This window comes from Balearica regulorum, chromosome 2 (assembly GCF_011004875.1).
Source record: "Balearica regulorum gibbericeps isolate bBalReg1 chromosome 2, bBalReg1.pri, whole genome shotgun sequence".
NCBI classification, from domain to species: Eukaryota; Metazoa; Chordata; class Aves; order Gruiformes; family Gruidae; genus Balearica; species Balearica regulorum.
The window spans coordinates 161,521,230-161,537,302 of NC_046185.1; the positions used below are offsets into that span (position 1 = coordinate 161,521,230).

Below are 16,073 nucleotides of genomic sequence, written 5' to 3' on the forward strand. Positions count from 1 at the left end.
TAAAGAGGCAGGACCAAGGAGGAAGCCCATGAAAGCCAGAAATTGCTTGGATGAGCCCATCAGCAGGTCGAGGGAGGTTCTCCTCCCCCTCTATTCTGCCCTGGTGAGGCCACATCTGGAGTTCTGTGTCCAGCTCTGGGCTCCCCAGTTCAAGAAAGACAGGGAACTACTGGAGAGAGTCCAGCGGAGGATGACGAGGGGACTGGAGCATCTCTCGAATGAGGAAAGGCTGAGAGAGCTGGGGCTGTTTAGTCTGGAGAAGAGAAGGCTGAGAGGGGATCTTATTAATGCTTATAAATACCTAAAGGGTGGATGTCTAGAGGAAGGGGCCAGACTCCTTTCAGTGGTGCCCAGTGACAGGACAAGGGGCAACGGGCACAAACTGGAACACAGGAGAAGTTCCATCTGAACATGAGGAAAAACTTCTTTACTCTGGGGATGACCGAGCACTGGAACAGGCTGCCCAGAGAGGCAGATTCTCCAGAGAATCTCTCTCTGGAGAGATTCAAAACCCACCTGGACATGATCCTGTGCAACATGCTCTAGGTGATCCTGCTCTAGTAGGGGGGTTGGACTAGATGATCTCCAGAGGTCCCTTCCAACCTCTGCCAATCTGTGAATCTGTGAATCAGGGAGCCCTTCAGCATCCCAAAGACCCACAGTGTAAGTAGGAGGGCTGAACGGAGCGAAGTCCCCCCACAGCCAAGGAGCGTATGCCAGAGATGGTGGCATAGGGAGTCAGGACTTCAGCAAGGGAATCCAGTCCTCGAGATACAGCTAAGCAGCCCAAGAGATGGAGCGAGGGTCATGATGTGCAGCCAGAAATACAGGGAAAGGACAAACTGGCCTGGTTTGGCTTTGGTAGACTGAAGAGAGACCGTCTTCCAATGTGTAAAAGCTGGAGCAGAAAGAGAAGGAGCAATCCAGCCCTCAGGTGCTTGGTATGGACCAAACTGCAGCAGGGAAGGCTGAGGTTACGCAGGAGGGAAAATATTCTGCCAGTGAAGCTTGTGAAGTTCTGGGGGACTGGAGCACCATGCAGTGACCAGCACTGCAGGAAGAGGTCAGATGAGCATTTTCCAGGAATGACACAGGTCGAGTAAACACTGCCGAAGGGAAGAGGATGGGCTGGATGACACCTGAAGATCCCTTCCCACATTAGCATCCCACTTGCACATTGACAGCTGCCAGCATGTGGGACCAGCTTCCTCCAGGCAGTTTACATCAGCGTTTCTCCACGTGAGCAGCAGAGACAGACCCAAACTCTGGTCTCAATAACGACAAAACTACCTTGCTAGTGATGTCGCATTCATTACTCAATACCATGTAACACAGTAACATTGCACTTGAAAGCTTAGTGCATCTGCCTTACTCTATTTATACTGTGGTCTTGAGTGTTTATCACCTCCTGCTAATGCAGTAGAGTATTTGCCACAAAAACTTAATTATTTGCCTTCTTTGAGAGGGTATTTTTCCTGATTAAAGCCTTCCTGAGAGCAATGCAGGAAGCACTCGGCCCCACCGGGCATTCTTTTACCCTAACCACTGAAATCTGGGACAAAGGCCAATAATCTGGGACAAACTCTAAAAATACAGCAATCACTCCGGGACATATTTTATTGGCCCTTCCATACATGCCTTGAGTGCGTCAGGAGGCACAAGGCCACAGGTAAGAGCAGTGAAAGTAAACCCTCCGGCATGGTCCAGCTGGCTGCGGGAGCGATACGGATGCTTTTCCTAGGCAGAGCCATTTCAAAGAGACACACGACACCTCCATATGAACCTTCCCAGTGTTAAAGCTTAATTAAAACCAGTTTAAAACCCCCGAGTCTAGCCTTTTAAACAAAATATTGGAATTTGAAAGACCTTCTTCTGCCAACCAAACACCTGGGGAGGGAGGAGGGCGAGGCAGCTGGAGAGATGACAGCCCTTAGCTCTAGGCTGCCGTAGCCACCATATGCACTTTAAAACACCCGCACTGCATTTTCAGGTAAAACATCAACAGCTGAAGACAATGTGGGTAAATACCTACTATCTTCTTTCACAGAGGATGGTAATTTAAACGGATAGAGTTAGGGAACAGTCTAAGGGCAGTGACTGAACATGCTGTTCTCGCTGTATGGATTGAAGGGCTGTTGTATTCCCAGGCTTTTTTTTTTTTTTTTTTTTTTTTAAGGTGTTGCAAAACCCTGTGGGATCTGCTGGCAGCCACCCAAAACAGCGTGGCACTTAAGGCTGCCCTAACCTGGTCCAAAGCTCTCCAAGCGCAGGGGTTCAACGCCTTGCCCTTCGCCTGCCACCCCCAGCTGATGCCAGCGACGTCGGCTGTCGCACAAAGCAAAGCAGAACGACCAGGGCGACCCGGCAGCTCCCGAGCAACACGCTCGCGGCGTTGCACCCTGGCTAGTCTTACACCGAGGATGGGAAGAGTTTCTTTTGCTGTTCTGCTTGTCCATCTCACATAGAGGCATTGTAGATAACCTCTATGGAAGCAAAATGATTTGACGATGGGACCTGTATTTATTTACCTTCAGCTTTTAATGGAAGGAGGACAGAGTGCTTTACCGGCACAGAGCAAGAGATTAATAGATTCCCATTACTGGAGGCTGTCACAGCCACCAGGATTGTCACCAAGGACTGATTTCGGTGTTGCTACCAATAATTTGGGAGCACATTTTCCTGACAGGCATCCAGGCAGTCTTAAACATTTCAAGCAGAAGGGATTTTGCTGCTGTGGCACTCGGTAATTTGTTTGAATGGTTAAGTACCTTCTGGTAGAAACATCTTCCACCAAATTTAAGATGCACCAACTTCAACTTGCTGTAACACATGCTCTCAGAAGTTGGACAGATACTTATTTTTTTTAGGAGCTAAGCATCACCAATGCTGTACTTGTATTTTACAGGGAAACTGAGGCAGAGAGCTTGAAAGCAGGACATGAAAATTAATGTCTAAAGTTTGGTACCGTAATCCACTTATAGAAATACCGTGCTTTTCCCGACTCCTGGCCACCAGCTTGTGCAACTGCCGGAGCTTTTGTACCTGAGGTTCAGGGAAATCCCACTGCGAGCGGCACAGCCTGGCGTTTCAGGGGAATTTGAATGCTGGTTTCTCATCACTAAAATGCACAGCAGTGCTGAAGGGCGTAAGACAATGCCAGCCACCACAGTAACTTTAAGTACAGTGAATCTTAATGAAGAAAATACCTGAAAGAAACCACAAGCATTAGGCAGACCTTTGACGCTATGTCCTGGGTTAAAAAAAGATAAAAAATGCAGTCCTTTACCAATTAAGCATATACCGTCATTACAGAATTAGTCATATGATGTCCGTAATCCTCCTTGTCTGAGCACAGAAGTCTCCAACTCGAGCGTGGGCGTGCTTTGGTTCCCGGCGAGCTGGCATGACTTGGGCTATGGATTAGAGCCTGGATTCTCCTTTTGGGGGTGGTGGGGGTGGTGGGGGTAACACGCTAACGGTACAGCTACCATCCAGCGCTGACCGTCCTCCGGAGCCTTCTTGCAATTAAGTTCCCCGCCCAATAGGCCAGACAAGTTCTCCTGGATTTAAAGTGAAATAATTATATGAGAACTCTGGTGGTTACAGCGGTAAAAATAATGAGCTATGCCCTAGAAGTCCTAACAAAATTCACGGATGAGTAAAGTGACACTAAAGATCCAACCCGAACAGAGCTTTGGCGTGTGGCTCTGACACCGGGTGACACGTGCCAGTTGCTGGTATTTACACTTTAATCAAAATACAACCGAAAAACAAGGGAAAAATTCAATTTCTGGAAGACGGCAAAAGCGCCGGTTTACGGGCGTCTCGGCAACAGATCCCTTCGCTCGGTATATTCCCCCCTATCTGTCAACATCTGATGCCTTGCTCTTTAGTCTGGAGCTAAGAAAAGCTATCAAAAAATACCTTCGTACAGTTTAGGGCCCATTCTGTCTGCCGTATCACTCGCTATTTTTACCGGCCGCACTGAAGCCAGACCACAAAGGGCAAATTTGTCAACGTGGGTGGGCTTTTTTAGTGCGAAAACCAAGGGCTCGTACAGACAGTAGCAAAGACCATCTGCATCCACGTCTGGAAGTTCAGGCTCTAATTTAAAGCTGCTTCAAATATAGAAATTCCAGCAAAGTTAATTGTAGCTGCGTTATGGAGAGGTGACAGCAGCGAGTCCTTAGAAAGCTGGGGAAGGTTTAAATCTGCCTCAACTCTGCTCCCTTTAGAGTCAGGCAAAGCCACTGGAGCAGAGTCGGGCTAATACTGGGTGTAAATCCTACCGGGAAATTCTGCAGGTGAGATACTGACTACACAGCAATGGCATTTCTTGAAAATAAGGATAAAGTTCTTGAGCAAAACCATCTTTTCTTCACATGTCGAGAACCGTGCAACACCGCCCCGCTGTATTAATTGGTCTGTGCTTTTAAAAGCTTCCCAATTCTGCTCACAACCGAGAATTTAGCTCACCATTATATTAAGAAACCGCTTCATAGTGTGGGTTGGTTGTTACTGGGAAGCGCTTAATTACAATGAAATGTGTAGTTCAAGTGACAATTTATTTACTCAAGGTTACGCATAGAAATCGTTGTTTCTTACCCAGGCATTGCGAACTGGGGAGGCAGAGGCTGGGATCCCGGGAGTTTCGCTAGGCTCAGTGATTTCCTACAAGCAGCTTTAGGAACCGATACGGAAACTGCAGCCCGTAAAGCAGTTTGCTGTCTCGGGGCCGCAGCACACGTGTCTCACCTGTTGCAAGTAATGCAAGTTGTGCTTAAGACGACTGGAAACGGGTCCCTTTAATTGCATCAGAGCTCTGTAACCTGCAATGAACCAACGCAGAGCTGAAAAATAAATCCCCGTTAGTGAGCACATGAAGAGATAAAGGAAAACGTTGGGTCCCCTTCCCCCAGTATTTTCCATGTTTTATAACACCTCTGTCAGTATAAATTTCCATTCACTGAAGAAATTACATTTCACGAGAGCTACAATAGGATTTTAAGATAAATGACATGCGAGCACTGCAGTTTTGTACAGGCTTAAGCGATCCAAGTATCTTTATCACGTGCGGGGTATCAAAATACATGAATTTGACTTGTTACAACAGTCACCGAGAAAGATTGAGTGTCATATGAGGCTGCAAAGCATAAAACCATCTTAGTTAGAATTTATTTTAGCGCGGGAAGGTTTTTTAACTGTTAAGAATAATTATTTAAAAATGGTCTGAGCTGCGCAGCTCTAACGATAACTGGAAACAGAAAAAAGATCTTGAAAAATGCCGCTTGTAAGGGCACTTCTTGCAAGCACTGCCTGCTCTTAACACTTGCTACCTTCGTTCATCGCTATTTCCGAAATTCTTGGAGGCTGACGAAGTTTTTAAGTGTCATCTTCCTAAGGCTGTAACATTATCTCCAGTGACAATACTCACTCCTGGGCTTTTATGTTGCAAGTAGAGAAAACATTTTAGCTTTTCAGGAGGGTAAACATCTCCCTGTGAAACAATGTAAGCAAGACGGATTGCAATTTAATAAATGAAAATTTAGAGTATCATTTATCCCTGGGCAAAATATCGCCCTGGATCCGGCTCTGTGTCGGTTTGCTCTTTGCGGCATCGCCTGCGCCACGCAGCAGCACGCTGTGCAAGCGCAAAAGGCCACGCTACGCCCCTCGTATCGGGTGGCTATAGGACAACATCCGAAGCGCTCCAGGCCCGTTTCCTCAAAAGCGATGACAGCCGCCTGATAAACGTGCTCCCAGGTCTCTGCCTGTAAAGCACAAATTCGGGTACCATGAATCGGGGCTTTCCATGGCGCAGCGATTAAAAATAGGAGCGGCATTGGCCAGGGAGCGTTTCAGGCCAGGCAGGGAGGCAGCCCAAGCGATCGTTACGTTAGCCACGCTGCCAGCTCCCGAGGGCTAGTACTTTCTTGGTGTGAACTACATGACCCTTTTTAGGTAATCACGGGGTAATCACTGTACAGTGAAACACTGGGTCACGTTTTATCACCCCACACATTTCTCCACACTTCAGCCACTTGGTAGCTGTTTAAGAACTTATTCCCCTATTGAAATAAGCAGAAATATTGACCTGTCATTTGCTTTCGAATGAAATAAGCGGCGTTATAGGAAACACTGACCCATTATTTGTCTCTTCTCCAGGCTCCAAATGCATCCCGAGCTGCTGCAGCCCACGGCCAGGACATTTACTTCTCCTTTGACCACTGTTTTACATTCCCCTTTGCCCCTCGAGTGCCTTTCTCAGTGACTTGCCCCACCAGTGTCCAGTGACAAAACCAGTCCTCGCTGCCTCCAAACCCCCAAACCCCACTTTGTCAGTGCTTGTTTCTGAATAAACAGGGATCAGCCCTGGCCCATCCCTCTGACAAACACTTCTCCTTCTCATTTTCCATCCTTGGTTTGAGCAGCTGGGTGACATTACCCACCTTGCTTGCTTTTTCCGCGCCACAGCCCTGCCCAGCAGCAGCTCTTCGTGGACTTGTTTTTGCTGCTTTTTTGCTCTAAAAATTATTTTCTTGAGTGGTTTTTGTAGCTTTACCAATTGCATCGCCCATCGTCGGTGCGCACGTTAGCTCTAACTTTCCCCCAAGAGTCTCATGTTTAAAGTCGCAACCACTATACGCGTGCCGATGTATTCCTCCTTACTTACAGTAAACACATGAATGAGGTATGATAGCATGAATGATCCTATTAATCACTTTATTGCAACTCCACCTAGGAATCCCATTCACAGTTAAGACCTTGTTACGCAAGTGCTATACGTATATAAAAAAAGTTTCTAGCTTCAAAGAGGTTACGAGCTCTTACAAAAGCCTCCTGAAGTTTCCTGCGAGCTTCTTACTGTAAAAGAAATATACGTATTCCTTCTTGGAACAAAACGCTTCTCAAAGTTTTAAAAGAATGATTCATATCTATTCTTATCTCCCTCCAGAGGAAAAAGCAAATGGTTTTACAAATATTTTCAGCCTTACTCCCCGTCGGACAAATTAGCGAGAGCTGACCTGCAATTCACCACCGTGCGCAGGAGCTCTGTCCGTGCCGCAGCCCTCGTCCCCGTGAGGCGTCGGACCTCGGAGACCCCAAGTCTTGGGAATGACCCAACTTCAGCGTCTTCCCTTCCTCTTCCTTCCCCTTACCAATCCTTTGGTGCTCCCTAATGCCGTCATATTCAGTTATAATTAAAATAAATTGTGGGGAGAGTTCAATTCCTGTAACCCTGGCAATAGAGGAAACCTTATTAACCCTGAAACGGCCAGAAAATTGATTCTGCTGAGGTTGATTCAGCCCTGGCACCCCCGGACACTCCCTGAGCCATCGCTCCCGCAAGATCTGGGGGTCACAGCACTTCCTTGGGTGCAGGGGGCTCTGGGGCAGGCGGGACACCAGCAGGGAAAACACATTCTCACCAGCTTGGGAAAAGAGGATTTTTTTTTTATTTATTTATTTTTGCAAGGACACGGTTTATTCCTACCCCGGGGGGGGGCCCGCGCTGTTCTCTCCCCCGGGAAGGCGGCGGGCGCGGGGGGCTTCCCGACGGCCACCCCCTTTCCCCGAGAGGCCGCGGTGGCTTCGCCCTGCGCCCCTCCATCCCCCTCCTCTCCCCCTGCCCCTGTCCCTGTCCCCCCCCCCCCCCCAGCCCGGGCCGCTCCGCGGGGCGCGGCCGTGACGGGCAGCGCCTCTCCCCACTCAGCGGCCGCGGAGCCCCCGCGCCGCTCCGCCCCCCTCCAGCCTCTTTGTATCAAACATCCGGGTTTCCCCCGCTGGCTCCGCTTCGGCTTCTCCCTTTTTTTAGAAGCCATTTTGGACTCGGTTCAGGTTTTTTTTTTTTTTTTTAATTATTAAAAAAAAAAAACCCAACAACACAACAACAAACCTCCCCTTTCCCCCCCGCGCTTTTTTTTTTTCCGCCTTTCCCCCCCCCCCTTCCCCTCCCCTGTACATGGCAACTCCCGACCCAGCCTCTGCTCCCGCCGCCCCCCTCGCTCCGCGCTCCGCGCAACCCGCGATGCCGCGGCGCGGCCCGCCGCCGCCGCCAGCCCCCCTCCGCCGCTCCGCGCCCCCTCCGCGGGCTCTTGCCTGCCGCTCAGCAGCCGACCTGGATGCGGGGTCGGTAACCTTGTAAAGTTTCGCTGCTGCTGCCGCTGCCGCCCCGTTCGCTGCCGGTGCTGGGAACGCGTGTGCGTTGTACGGGAGAAGGGGAGTGTGTGTGTGTGTGGGGGGGTGGTGTGGTGTGTGTGTGGATGCGCGTGGGGGTGTTGCGCGCCTTGCAGGGGGCTGCGCGTGCATTGCACGGGGCTGCGCGTGCATTGCGCGGGGAGGGGGGTGTGCGTGTGTGTGTGTGTGTGCGCGCACGCGGGCGTGTGCGTGTGCGCTCGCCCCTGCTGCTGGGGGAGCCGGAGGGGCTGGGTTGGGAGGAGGAGGAGGAGGAGGAGGAGGAGGAGGAGGGGGAGTCGGTGTGTGTGTGGTGCACGCCGCGCTCCCAGCACAAAAGCCCAGGGAAAGAAACTCTTGGAAAGCTCGGAGCAAACGCCGGGGCCGGGCGGGAGCAGGTCGAACCGTCCGGGGCTGTTCCTCTCCACTGGATACATTTTGGAACTGCGAAGGAATTAAATCCGATTTTTATTTTTATTTTTCAGGATTTTTTTCTTCTTTTTTAAGAGAGAGAGAGAGGGCAGAACCTCGCTTCTCCCCCCTTCTTTCACTCTCTCGATATTTTTATTTTTGTTTCCCTTGGGGATAGAGGGGCACACGAGGAAAAAAAAAAAGTAAAGGAATATGATTGCTTCGTGGCTGACTTTCGCCTTGCTTTGTGGAACTTTCTGTGCAGGTAAGTGCATTTCTGCGTGTTTACCTCCCGCTCGGGCTTACGGTCGCTTCTCCAAATGCAGAATTGAATGGGCCGTGCAATTACTTGCAGCCACCCTCCAAAACAGAGCACCCAGCGACCCTACAAACTGGGGAATAACCCCACCGCTGCGATCTGCTTAATTTTCTTTTCTTTTATTTTTTTACACCCCCCCTTTTTTTCTTTTCTTTTCTTTTCTTTTCTTTTTTTTTTTTTTTTGCTTTTCACCCCCTCCCCTCCGTTTTCTCTCTGCTCGCAGAACGAGCCTTCCCGTGCTGCTTTTTGTTCCCTTCAGGCAGCCTGTGGGAATAGATGGCAATGTAAACACGGCGCGATATCGAGGAAACTTTACAAAAATGGGCATTTACTTCTGGGCGGGTGCTGCCGGAGTGTGTGTGTGTGTGTGGGGGGGGGAACCTGGGGAGGTTGGGGGGGGGGGGGGAGTGGAACTTGGGAGCAGCGGGAGGAGACCCGGAGGTTGCTCCGAAATGGTGCGGAGCCGCTCAGGTAGTGGCCATGTGTGCGCCCCGCTCCTGCCGGGCTGCGGTTGTGTAACCCGGGGAGGGGGGGGATGAAGGGGAACCCCCGCTCCGCCCCGAGGGGACCCCCTCCGGTTCCCCCTCAGCCCCCCCGGGATGCCGCGGTCCCGTCGGGGTTTGCCTGTTAGCACGGAACGAGCCGTTTGGGGCTGGCTGGCGCTGCGGGGAGCTGGGAGAAAGTTGGGAAAAAGGGGGTGTACGGGGCGGGGAGGGGGTTGCCTGGGGGAGCATCCCCCGGGAGGAGGCTTTTGTGGCGGAGGGAGTGTTTATTTTGTATGTTCTCCATGCCATTTATTTTATGGAACTGGGCTGGCCCCCAAACTTCAGCTCCAACCTGCGGGGTGCGCGGTTTGCCGAGGGACGCGGGGTGGAAGTTACCCGAAAGCCCGGGCAGCGCTCCGCGGGGCGGGGGGGGGGTGTCCACAGGGTGCCCCGTCCCGCAGCCCTCGGGGGGTGGGGGGGGCGGGAGGGATCCAACCCCCTGTGCCCCAGCACTGAAAAAGCGGGCGCGCTTGAAGTCCCCACTTTCCCTCCTTGTTTTTATTTATTTTTTTAATTATTATTTTTTCCCCAATTCCTTTATATTAGCGCAGCATATTCCCCAGGAGAACCCGGGCTGGCACTACTTTTGCCCCCTTCCCCCCCCCCCCGCCCCCCCTTTTTGCCTGGTCACCACAGCCCCTCGACATCCCCCCCCCCCCCCCCCAAGGGGCTGAGCCTGCCGCCCCCCGCCCCGGCACTGGGCAGTAACTTGTTACGTTACCTCCATTCCCCAGCCCGGGGCGGGGGGGGGGATGTGTGAGCGGGGGGGGGGGGGGGTGTTGTTTGTGGCCGAGGGCTTCCCGGGGGCAGGGTGTGGGAGGCAGCGATGCTGCAGCCCTGCCCTTTCCCCGCTCCGCGATGGGCAGCCGGGGAGTTCCCGTTGGCTTTGCCATCGCGGCTTCATTGTATTGCAAAGCGGGTGTGTGTGTGTGTGTGTGTGTGTGCGTGCTCGGGGGGGTTCCCCGCGTGTCCGTGTGTGTCCCCCCCCCCGCCCCGGGGAAGGGGCTGCCCGGCGGGGCCGGGGTACGGGGCAGGGCGCGGGGGGGAGCGGGCGGCGGAGCCGGCCCCGGGGCGCTCCTGCAGCCGGGCTTCCTTTGTTCCGAGTGCCCATTAAATATGCACTGCCACCGCCTGCCTTTGGCATTATAAACACTGCCATCGCTTAATTATTTTTTTAAGTCACGCCGAAAGTGTGAGGCGGGGTGGTGGTGGTAAGGCAATAAAAAGGGAGCGGGCAATAAAAATAAAATAAATTTGATGGTGAGCAAAGGCAGCTTGGGCTTTTTTATCTGGTCGCTGGGACACTTGTACGCAGCTTTGTTTCCATGTGTTAGGAAGGGGGTTGTGCGGGCTTGTATTTACATAGCAGTGCTGAGGGAGAGCAGGTATTTTGGAAGCAGCAGGCTCTGCGTGTGTGTGTGTGTGTGTGCACCATCAGTATTCGTGGTGCTCGGCGTTGCTATCATCACAACAGCTCTCCTGGCTGGAAAATTCTATTATGTGCATAAAGGAGATTTATGGTCAATGTATTTTCTTTCCATATATCTTGGAATCCTTTTATCTCGGGTGATTCAATAAAAGAGATGGCTTCCGTGTCGGGGTGGGTTTTTTTTTTGTTTGTTTGTTTGTTTTGGTTTTTTGTTTTGGGTATGGGGTTGGGTTTTTGTTCGGTTTGGGGTTTTAACCTGATCCTGTGGCCGTGTGCATATAGTGGCAGAATGAAGTTGGAAGAAAAAAGCAATTGCTTTAAAAAAATTAACCCTGAAAGCTTCTTAAATGTATCATGTTATGAAAAGGATAATCTGATAGGGCATGCCTATGCTGACTTTTTCTTTCCCGTGAAAATACAATAAAGAAACCCCAGAAAATGAATATAATTCTGTTTATTTGAAAAGGTCCTCTCGAATCATTAAATCAGTGCATTAGCAATTCTGTAAATACCTCCCTCTTTTTTTAAAGCCTTTTCTGCCTTTCTTGTGATATTTCTGAGTATTTATCAACGTGATCTTCATTGTCCGGTTTTTCCTAAAGCTGTTCAGTCAAAAAAAAAGAAAAAAAACCCAACAAAAAACCAACCCCGAATACCCAAAGTTGCAATGTGTTGCTGGGATTCAAGCACTGGGCTTTGCTTGAAGTATGTCTTTTGTGTGTGTACATATTAGGACTGTGCGAAAGTGGTGGGCTTTTCGAAAATTGCTTGACCTCCATTGTTGATGATTCTCATCGCTACCTTGGCTGGCTGTAACAAAGCAAGCACGGGCTGCTATTCTTTCAAAAAAAAAAAAAAAATCTGTTATGCTTAATTTTTGGAATACTGAGGATTCATTGAGGAAAACATTATGTTCATTTTTAGCCCTTTGTTTGCAAATTTTCTGCAGCCCAAATGTTCAGAAATCATGTTTTAATCTATGAGCTTTAGAAAATACAGAAGGTGTAAAAGGATTTGTCTTGCAGAATGCACTGCTAACGCGGTTTCCCGAGCCATTACATTACTTTTATTTTGGTGCAAGTTTAAGTAATGCCATGCAGCAATGAACTGTGCTGCAAATGGATCTGGTCTCCTCTTTCACTGTCTTGTATTTATCCTCTTGTGCTTGAGAAAGGGAATAAAACTGGCTTCATTAGCTTGCTAATTAAACACAATGAAGTGCATGGCCCAAGGTTAATGGCAATGGCCTTTAAAAACACAAAACTCTTGAACAGGTGTTTGGGATATATATTTTTTTAATCTGTCATCAAATCTAGATAATTATACCACCGAGATAACCATTGTCACAGTTCTGTGGAGAAGAAAATGCTATGTTAGAGCTGCGAGCGCACAGTGCATTATTTTTAGTGGCATTATTTATAAACACCTCTCCAGGTCCTGCACAGCCTGTGGTTTAGCTCCCCCCTTCCCCCCCGCCATTGCAAGGCATCTTCTGCACCTCCCCTTTGGTGTAGGTTTTTGTGGATCAGGCAGGGTGAAAATCCCTGGACCGGACTGAGAGTCTTAAGCTGAGCTTGGGTAGTTAGCTAAAGTATTTACGTGCTGAAATTTCTGCCATTTCTTGTGTCTTTGAGCAGCCCATCCAGGCTGTACCGCTCCTGCTCGCTTGATGAGATGGTAAGAAACAGCCAATTAAAGCGGAGGTCGCTTACTCCCCGCGTTCGAGCTGTCACCAGCCTCCTGTCCACTCTGGTCTCCGTCAGCTAAAACACGCTTGTCAGGTTTTTTTGTGCTTTACGTGATGCAACAGTTGTAGACCTCCCCTGCTGCCACTGAATAGATGGTAGAGAAGAAAGAAACAGGCCAGCCTCACTTTTTTCCTTCCTTTTTTTTTTTTTTTTTGTTGTTTTTGTTCTCTCCTTCCCACCATCTCCCCCCTTCCCCATCACGCACTCCTTGCCTTGCAGATCAAGCTAGCGGGGTTTCCTGGCTTCGCCAGTTCTGGGAAGCAGGATGCAGGTTCAGATGGAAGAGGAGCAGCTTTCGGAGTGCTGGAAATGGGATCAATGTTAGGACCAGCCCAGGAACGCACTGCTGTGACTTCCATCACGCCTGTCCACGGGGTCGGTTCCTCTGCAGAAGTGTTGCAGGTGTAAAAGGAACCAAAGGATCTTTATCATAATTTATCAAGAGCAGAGGAGGTGGATGAAAGAGATGGTTTGAGGCTGGGCACCCAGCGATGGTGTACTTGTGCGCTCTGTCCATGTGGTGCCTGTTCCTAGAAAGCCGGGGCGCCTTTAAAATAAAATAAAAAGAAGTCAAAGTTACTCCACTTTTGGGCCTTGTGGTGGAAGGTGTTTTGGCCTATTTCAGGGCCTACTTTTAGAAGCATCTCTAACATTTAACGTTAATAGTAGTTGACCACGTGGAGCTGCACTAGAATAGTGAGAATTAAATGGGATTTTAGTAGTGCTGCATCTTTTGAGCCCCATAAAATATAGCACCTTTCTACCAGTTGCACCCAGGACAGTTATTTTGAGCTTAACGTGGGAGCTGTAGTCTAAAAGTTATGGAAGGGACTTGATAACCCCCCCCGCTTCTGGCTGTGTGTGGCCAAGGCAAGGTACTTTGCTGGATGCCCCTTCCCAGGGACCACCGCACCTGGTGCCGGGGACGCGGCCTCTCCTTACGGTGCTTCCCATCCCTCGCCTGGAAATCTGCGTATCCAGCCCCATCAGCCGGCGCCGAAGAAGCGCCGCTGTAATTTGGGAAGGGTGTGGGCAAGAGAGAGAACCTGGTTGAGTTCGGTGGTAATCAAGACCCAACTGAAAGCCCTGATGGGGGTCTTACCCTCGGCTTCAGCGACCGAAGAACTACTTACATGCCGAAAAAGTCTCGCAAAGGCAACTTTTACGAAGTCAGGGTTGGTCGATACACTGCTTCAGAGTTGGCTTTCTCTTGCTGTTGGCCTGAAGGAGTGGTGTCAGAAAGGCGGCAGCATTTTCCAGGTTCCTTGGGCAGCTGTGGGCAGCGATGCGGGCAGCGTGGTGCCGTGCCTTGGCACTACCGCAGCACCGCGGCTCCGGCGCTCTCGCTGTAACAAAACATTGCGGGAAGTTGGGAAATGGGAACCGCGGCGCGTAATCTCTGCTTTAAAGAGGTGTTGTCTTTCCCTTTTATCCCTCCTTGGCCTTTGATTTTAAAACTAGCAGGGGGGTGTGATTTTCTTGCCTGGCCAATAGCGCTGCCTGGATCTGAATTATTCAGTGTAGCACTTGGCATTCTGCACCCTGTTCCCACTTAAGCTCTTTTTCGCCTGTTCCTTCATGTGGAGATTTTCACATCAGTGAAATTGGATGTGTTTAAGAGAGGTGTTTGTGGCCGCAGCGTTCACCAGTATAAGCTCTCCTCTCCCCTGCCTTTCCCCTCCATTAACCATTGAGGATCAACTAATGTCTAATCTCTTCTCTTCATTATTACTTCATTCTGAAATAATTTTGTATCTCTCTAGTCATTTGTTCCTTTAAGGTATATTAAAAATATATACATCACTTCCCCCCCTCACCCCCTTAAATCTTCTTTGTAAGTTTTCTTGGAGCCGCTGAAGTCAAAGGGGCAGAGAAGTAAATTAAAGATGAAACACTCTGCCTGCATTCTGCAGACCCAGCACATTTTATGCTTAGATTTGAATATAACCGTTGGTCTTTTTCACCAATTTCATGTTCTTTTCTCTCTGTCATCTTCCTCCTTTATTACGGTATAGCTTCAATTCAAACTAAAAGTTAAGAGCAGCAGTTGTCAATGTACACTGTAAAATAATAATATGCTTCCCTCCAGCACACAAGTGCCTCTTATTTTGCCAGTATTCGAGTCGTGTCACTCTGATTATGTTATTGCATGTGGCATTGGTCCATCGTGCTACTTAAGAAAAAAAATATGTTACTGATGTCTAGGTGCCTTGGAAAAATACGACTCCTCTTTTGCAAAGTGGTGGTTGTGTAGAGAGAAGGTCCCTGCCCCAAAAACCCTGAGTGGAGGGGCAGAGCATGGGAAAATGGTGGTATCTCCAAGTGTTCCCTGCTGCATCCTGAACTTCTCACCCGAGGTCACACCAAATATTTTGTACCTATACCAAAAAAAAAATGAGCCGCGTATTGGGTAAAATCAGGCTTGAACCTGGTAGTGTGCTCTGGCCACTTAGGTGATTTTGTTTTCTTTTCTTTTGATGACTTTATTGGAGATGGTTGGTGTGGTTTTGCTCCTAGAGAACATCTTTCCCATTTGGGTTGAATTGACTGTAAGCAAGGACTGGCTCATGCATACGGATTTGTGAATTTAAATATAAAAGAAACATAGTGGAAGGAGCGAGCCTGTTTGTGCTTGGCTGGAGGAAGATGTGAATTACCTGTTTCTCATAAATAATTCTGCGATTTCCAGCTTGGTGTGCCGTTTCATCCCAGGTTTGGTTTCGGATCTTAGGGGAGCTCTGCGGGCAGGAGGAGGTTGCTCAGAGGAGGGCAGGAGGCAGCCTGGACCCGAAGCACCATTTTTGGGTTTGGAATGCAGGGGTGTATTAAGGAGCTGGAACGAGCCTATTAAAATGTTGGCACAGGAGCTGTTAGAAGTAAAACTTGTATCCGTGGATGTTTGCATCCTGTTCCTGTAGTGCATAATTTATGGGACGTAGCAACAGTTTAAGAGCTATTCCCACCTCTTCTGTGGCAGGAGTGACTTCTCTGAGATTTTGGGGGTCAGCGGCAGGGCAAGAGTGTCGCTCCCCATCCTCTTGGGTCCGCGGCTGGTGCTCTGACCACCCCGTTACCCTTTTTTGTCCACCTGGGATTAAATTTGCTGGGAAAAATGAAGTGTTCTGCTCGTTTTGTGAAACCAGAGGTGTCATTTTGTTTTCTTTCTCCTGTCTCAGTCTATTGCTAATAGATCCATATATGAGTTCCTCCTCTTTAAATAAAGAGAATAAAGCGCATTCATGAAAAGATGCAGTGCTTTCTGGTCTGAGCTACATTAATTTTCCATCTAAGTGGATACTTGTGCAAATTAAGACATGGATTTTGAACTCGACTCTTCATGTCTAATATCTACCCTTGTGTGATGACAGAAGAAGAAAAAGGGGCTCACGGGAGCAGAGGGAGTACGTTAATCCTCCTCCATGAAAGCTGGAAACGGAGCGTATTGC

At 49.4% G+C, this 16,073-nt stretch overlaps 1 protein-coding gene and 1 long non-coding RNA gene across 2 annotated transcripts in view; one reads left to right on the forward strand and one right to left on the reverse strand.

Annotated features, from left to right (window-relative positions):
• Positions 1-252: 252 nt before the first annotated feature.
• Positions 253-7,626, reverse strand: LOC142600630 (uncharacterized). The gene is made up of 3 exons (XR_012834220.1): positions 5,337-7,626; positions 4,606-4,829; positions 253-3,560 (listed from the first exon to the last, which is right to left on the reverse strand). It is a non-coding gene; the product is annotated as an uncharacterized LOC142600630 (long non-coding RNA).
• Positions 7,627-7,988: 362 nt separating this feature from the next.
• The window catches only part of ACVR2B (activin A receptor type 2B), a 99,831-nt gene continuing 91,746 nt past the window's right edge, over positions 7,989-16,073 (forward strand). The window contains exons 1-2 of the mRNA XM_075746746.1: positions 7,989-8,130; positions 8,661-8,851. Of these exons, the coding sequence (XP_075602861.1) occupies positions 8,800-8,851 (52 nt within the window). The 5' untranslated portion in view covers positions 7,989-8,130; positions 8,661-8,799. The remainder of the gene's footprint in view (positions 8,131-8,660; positions 8,852-16,073) is intronic.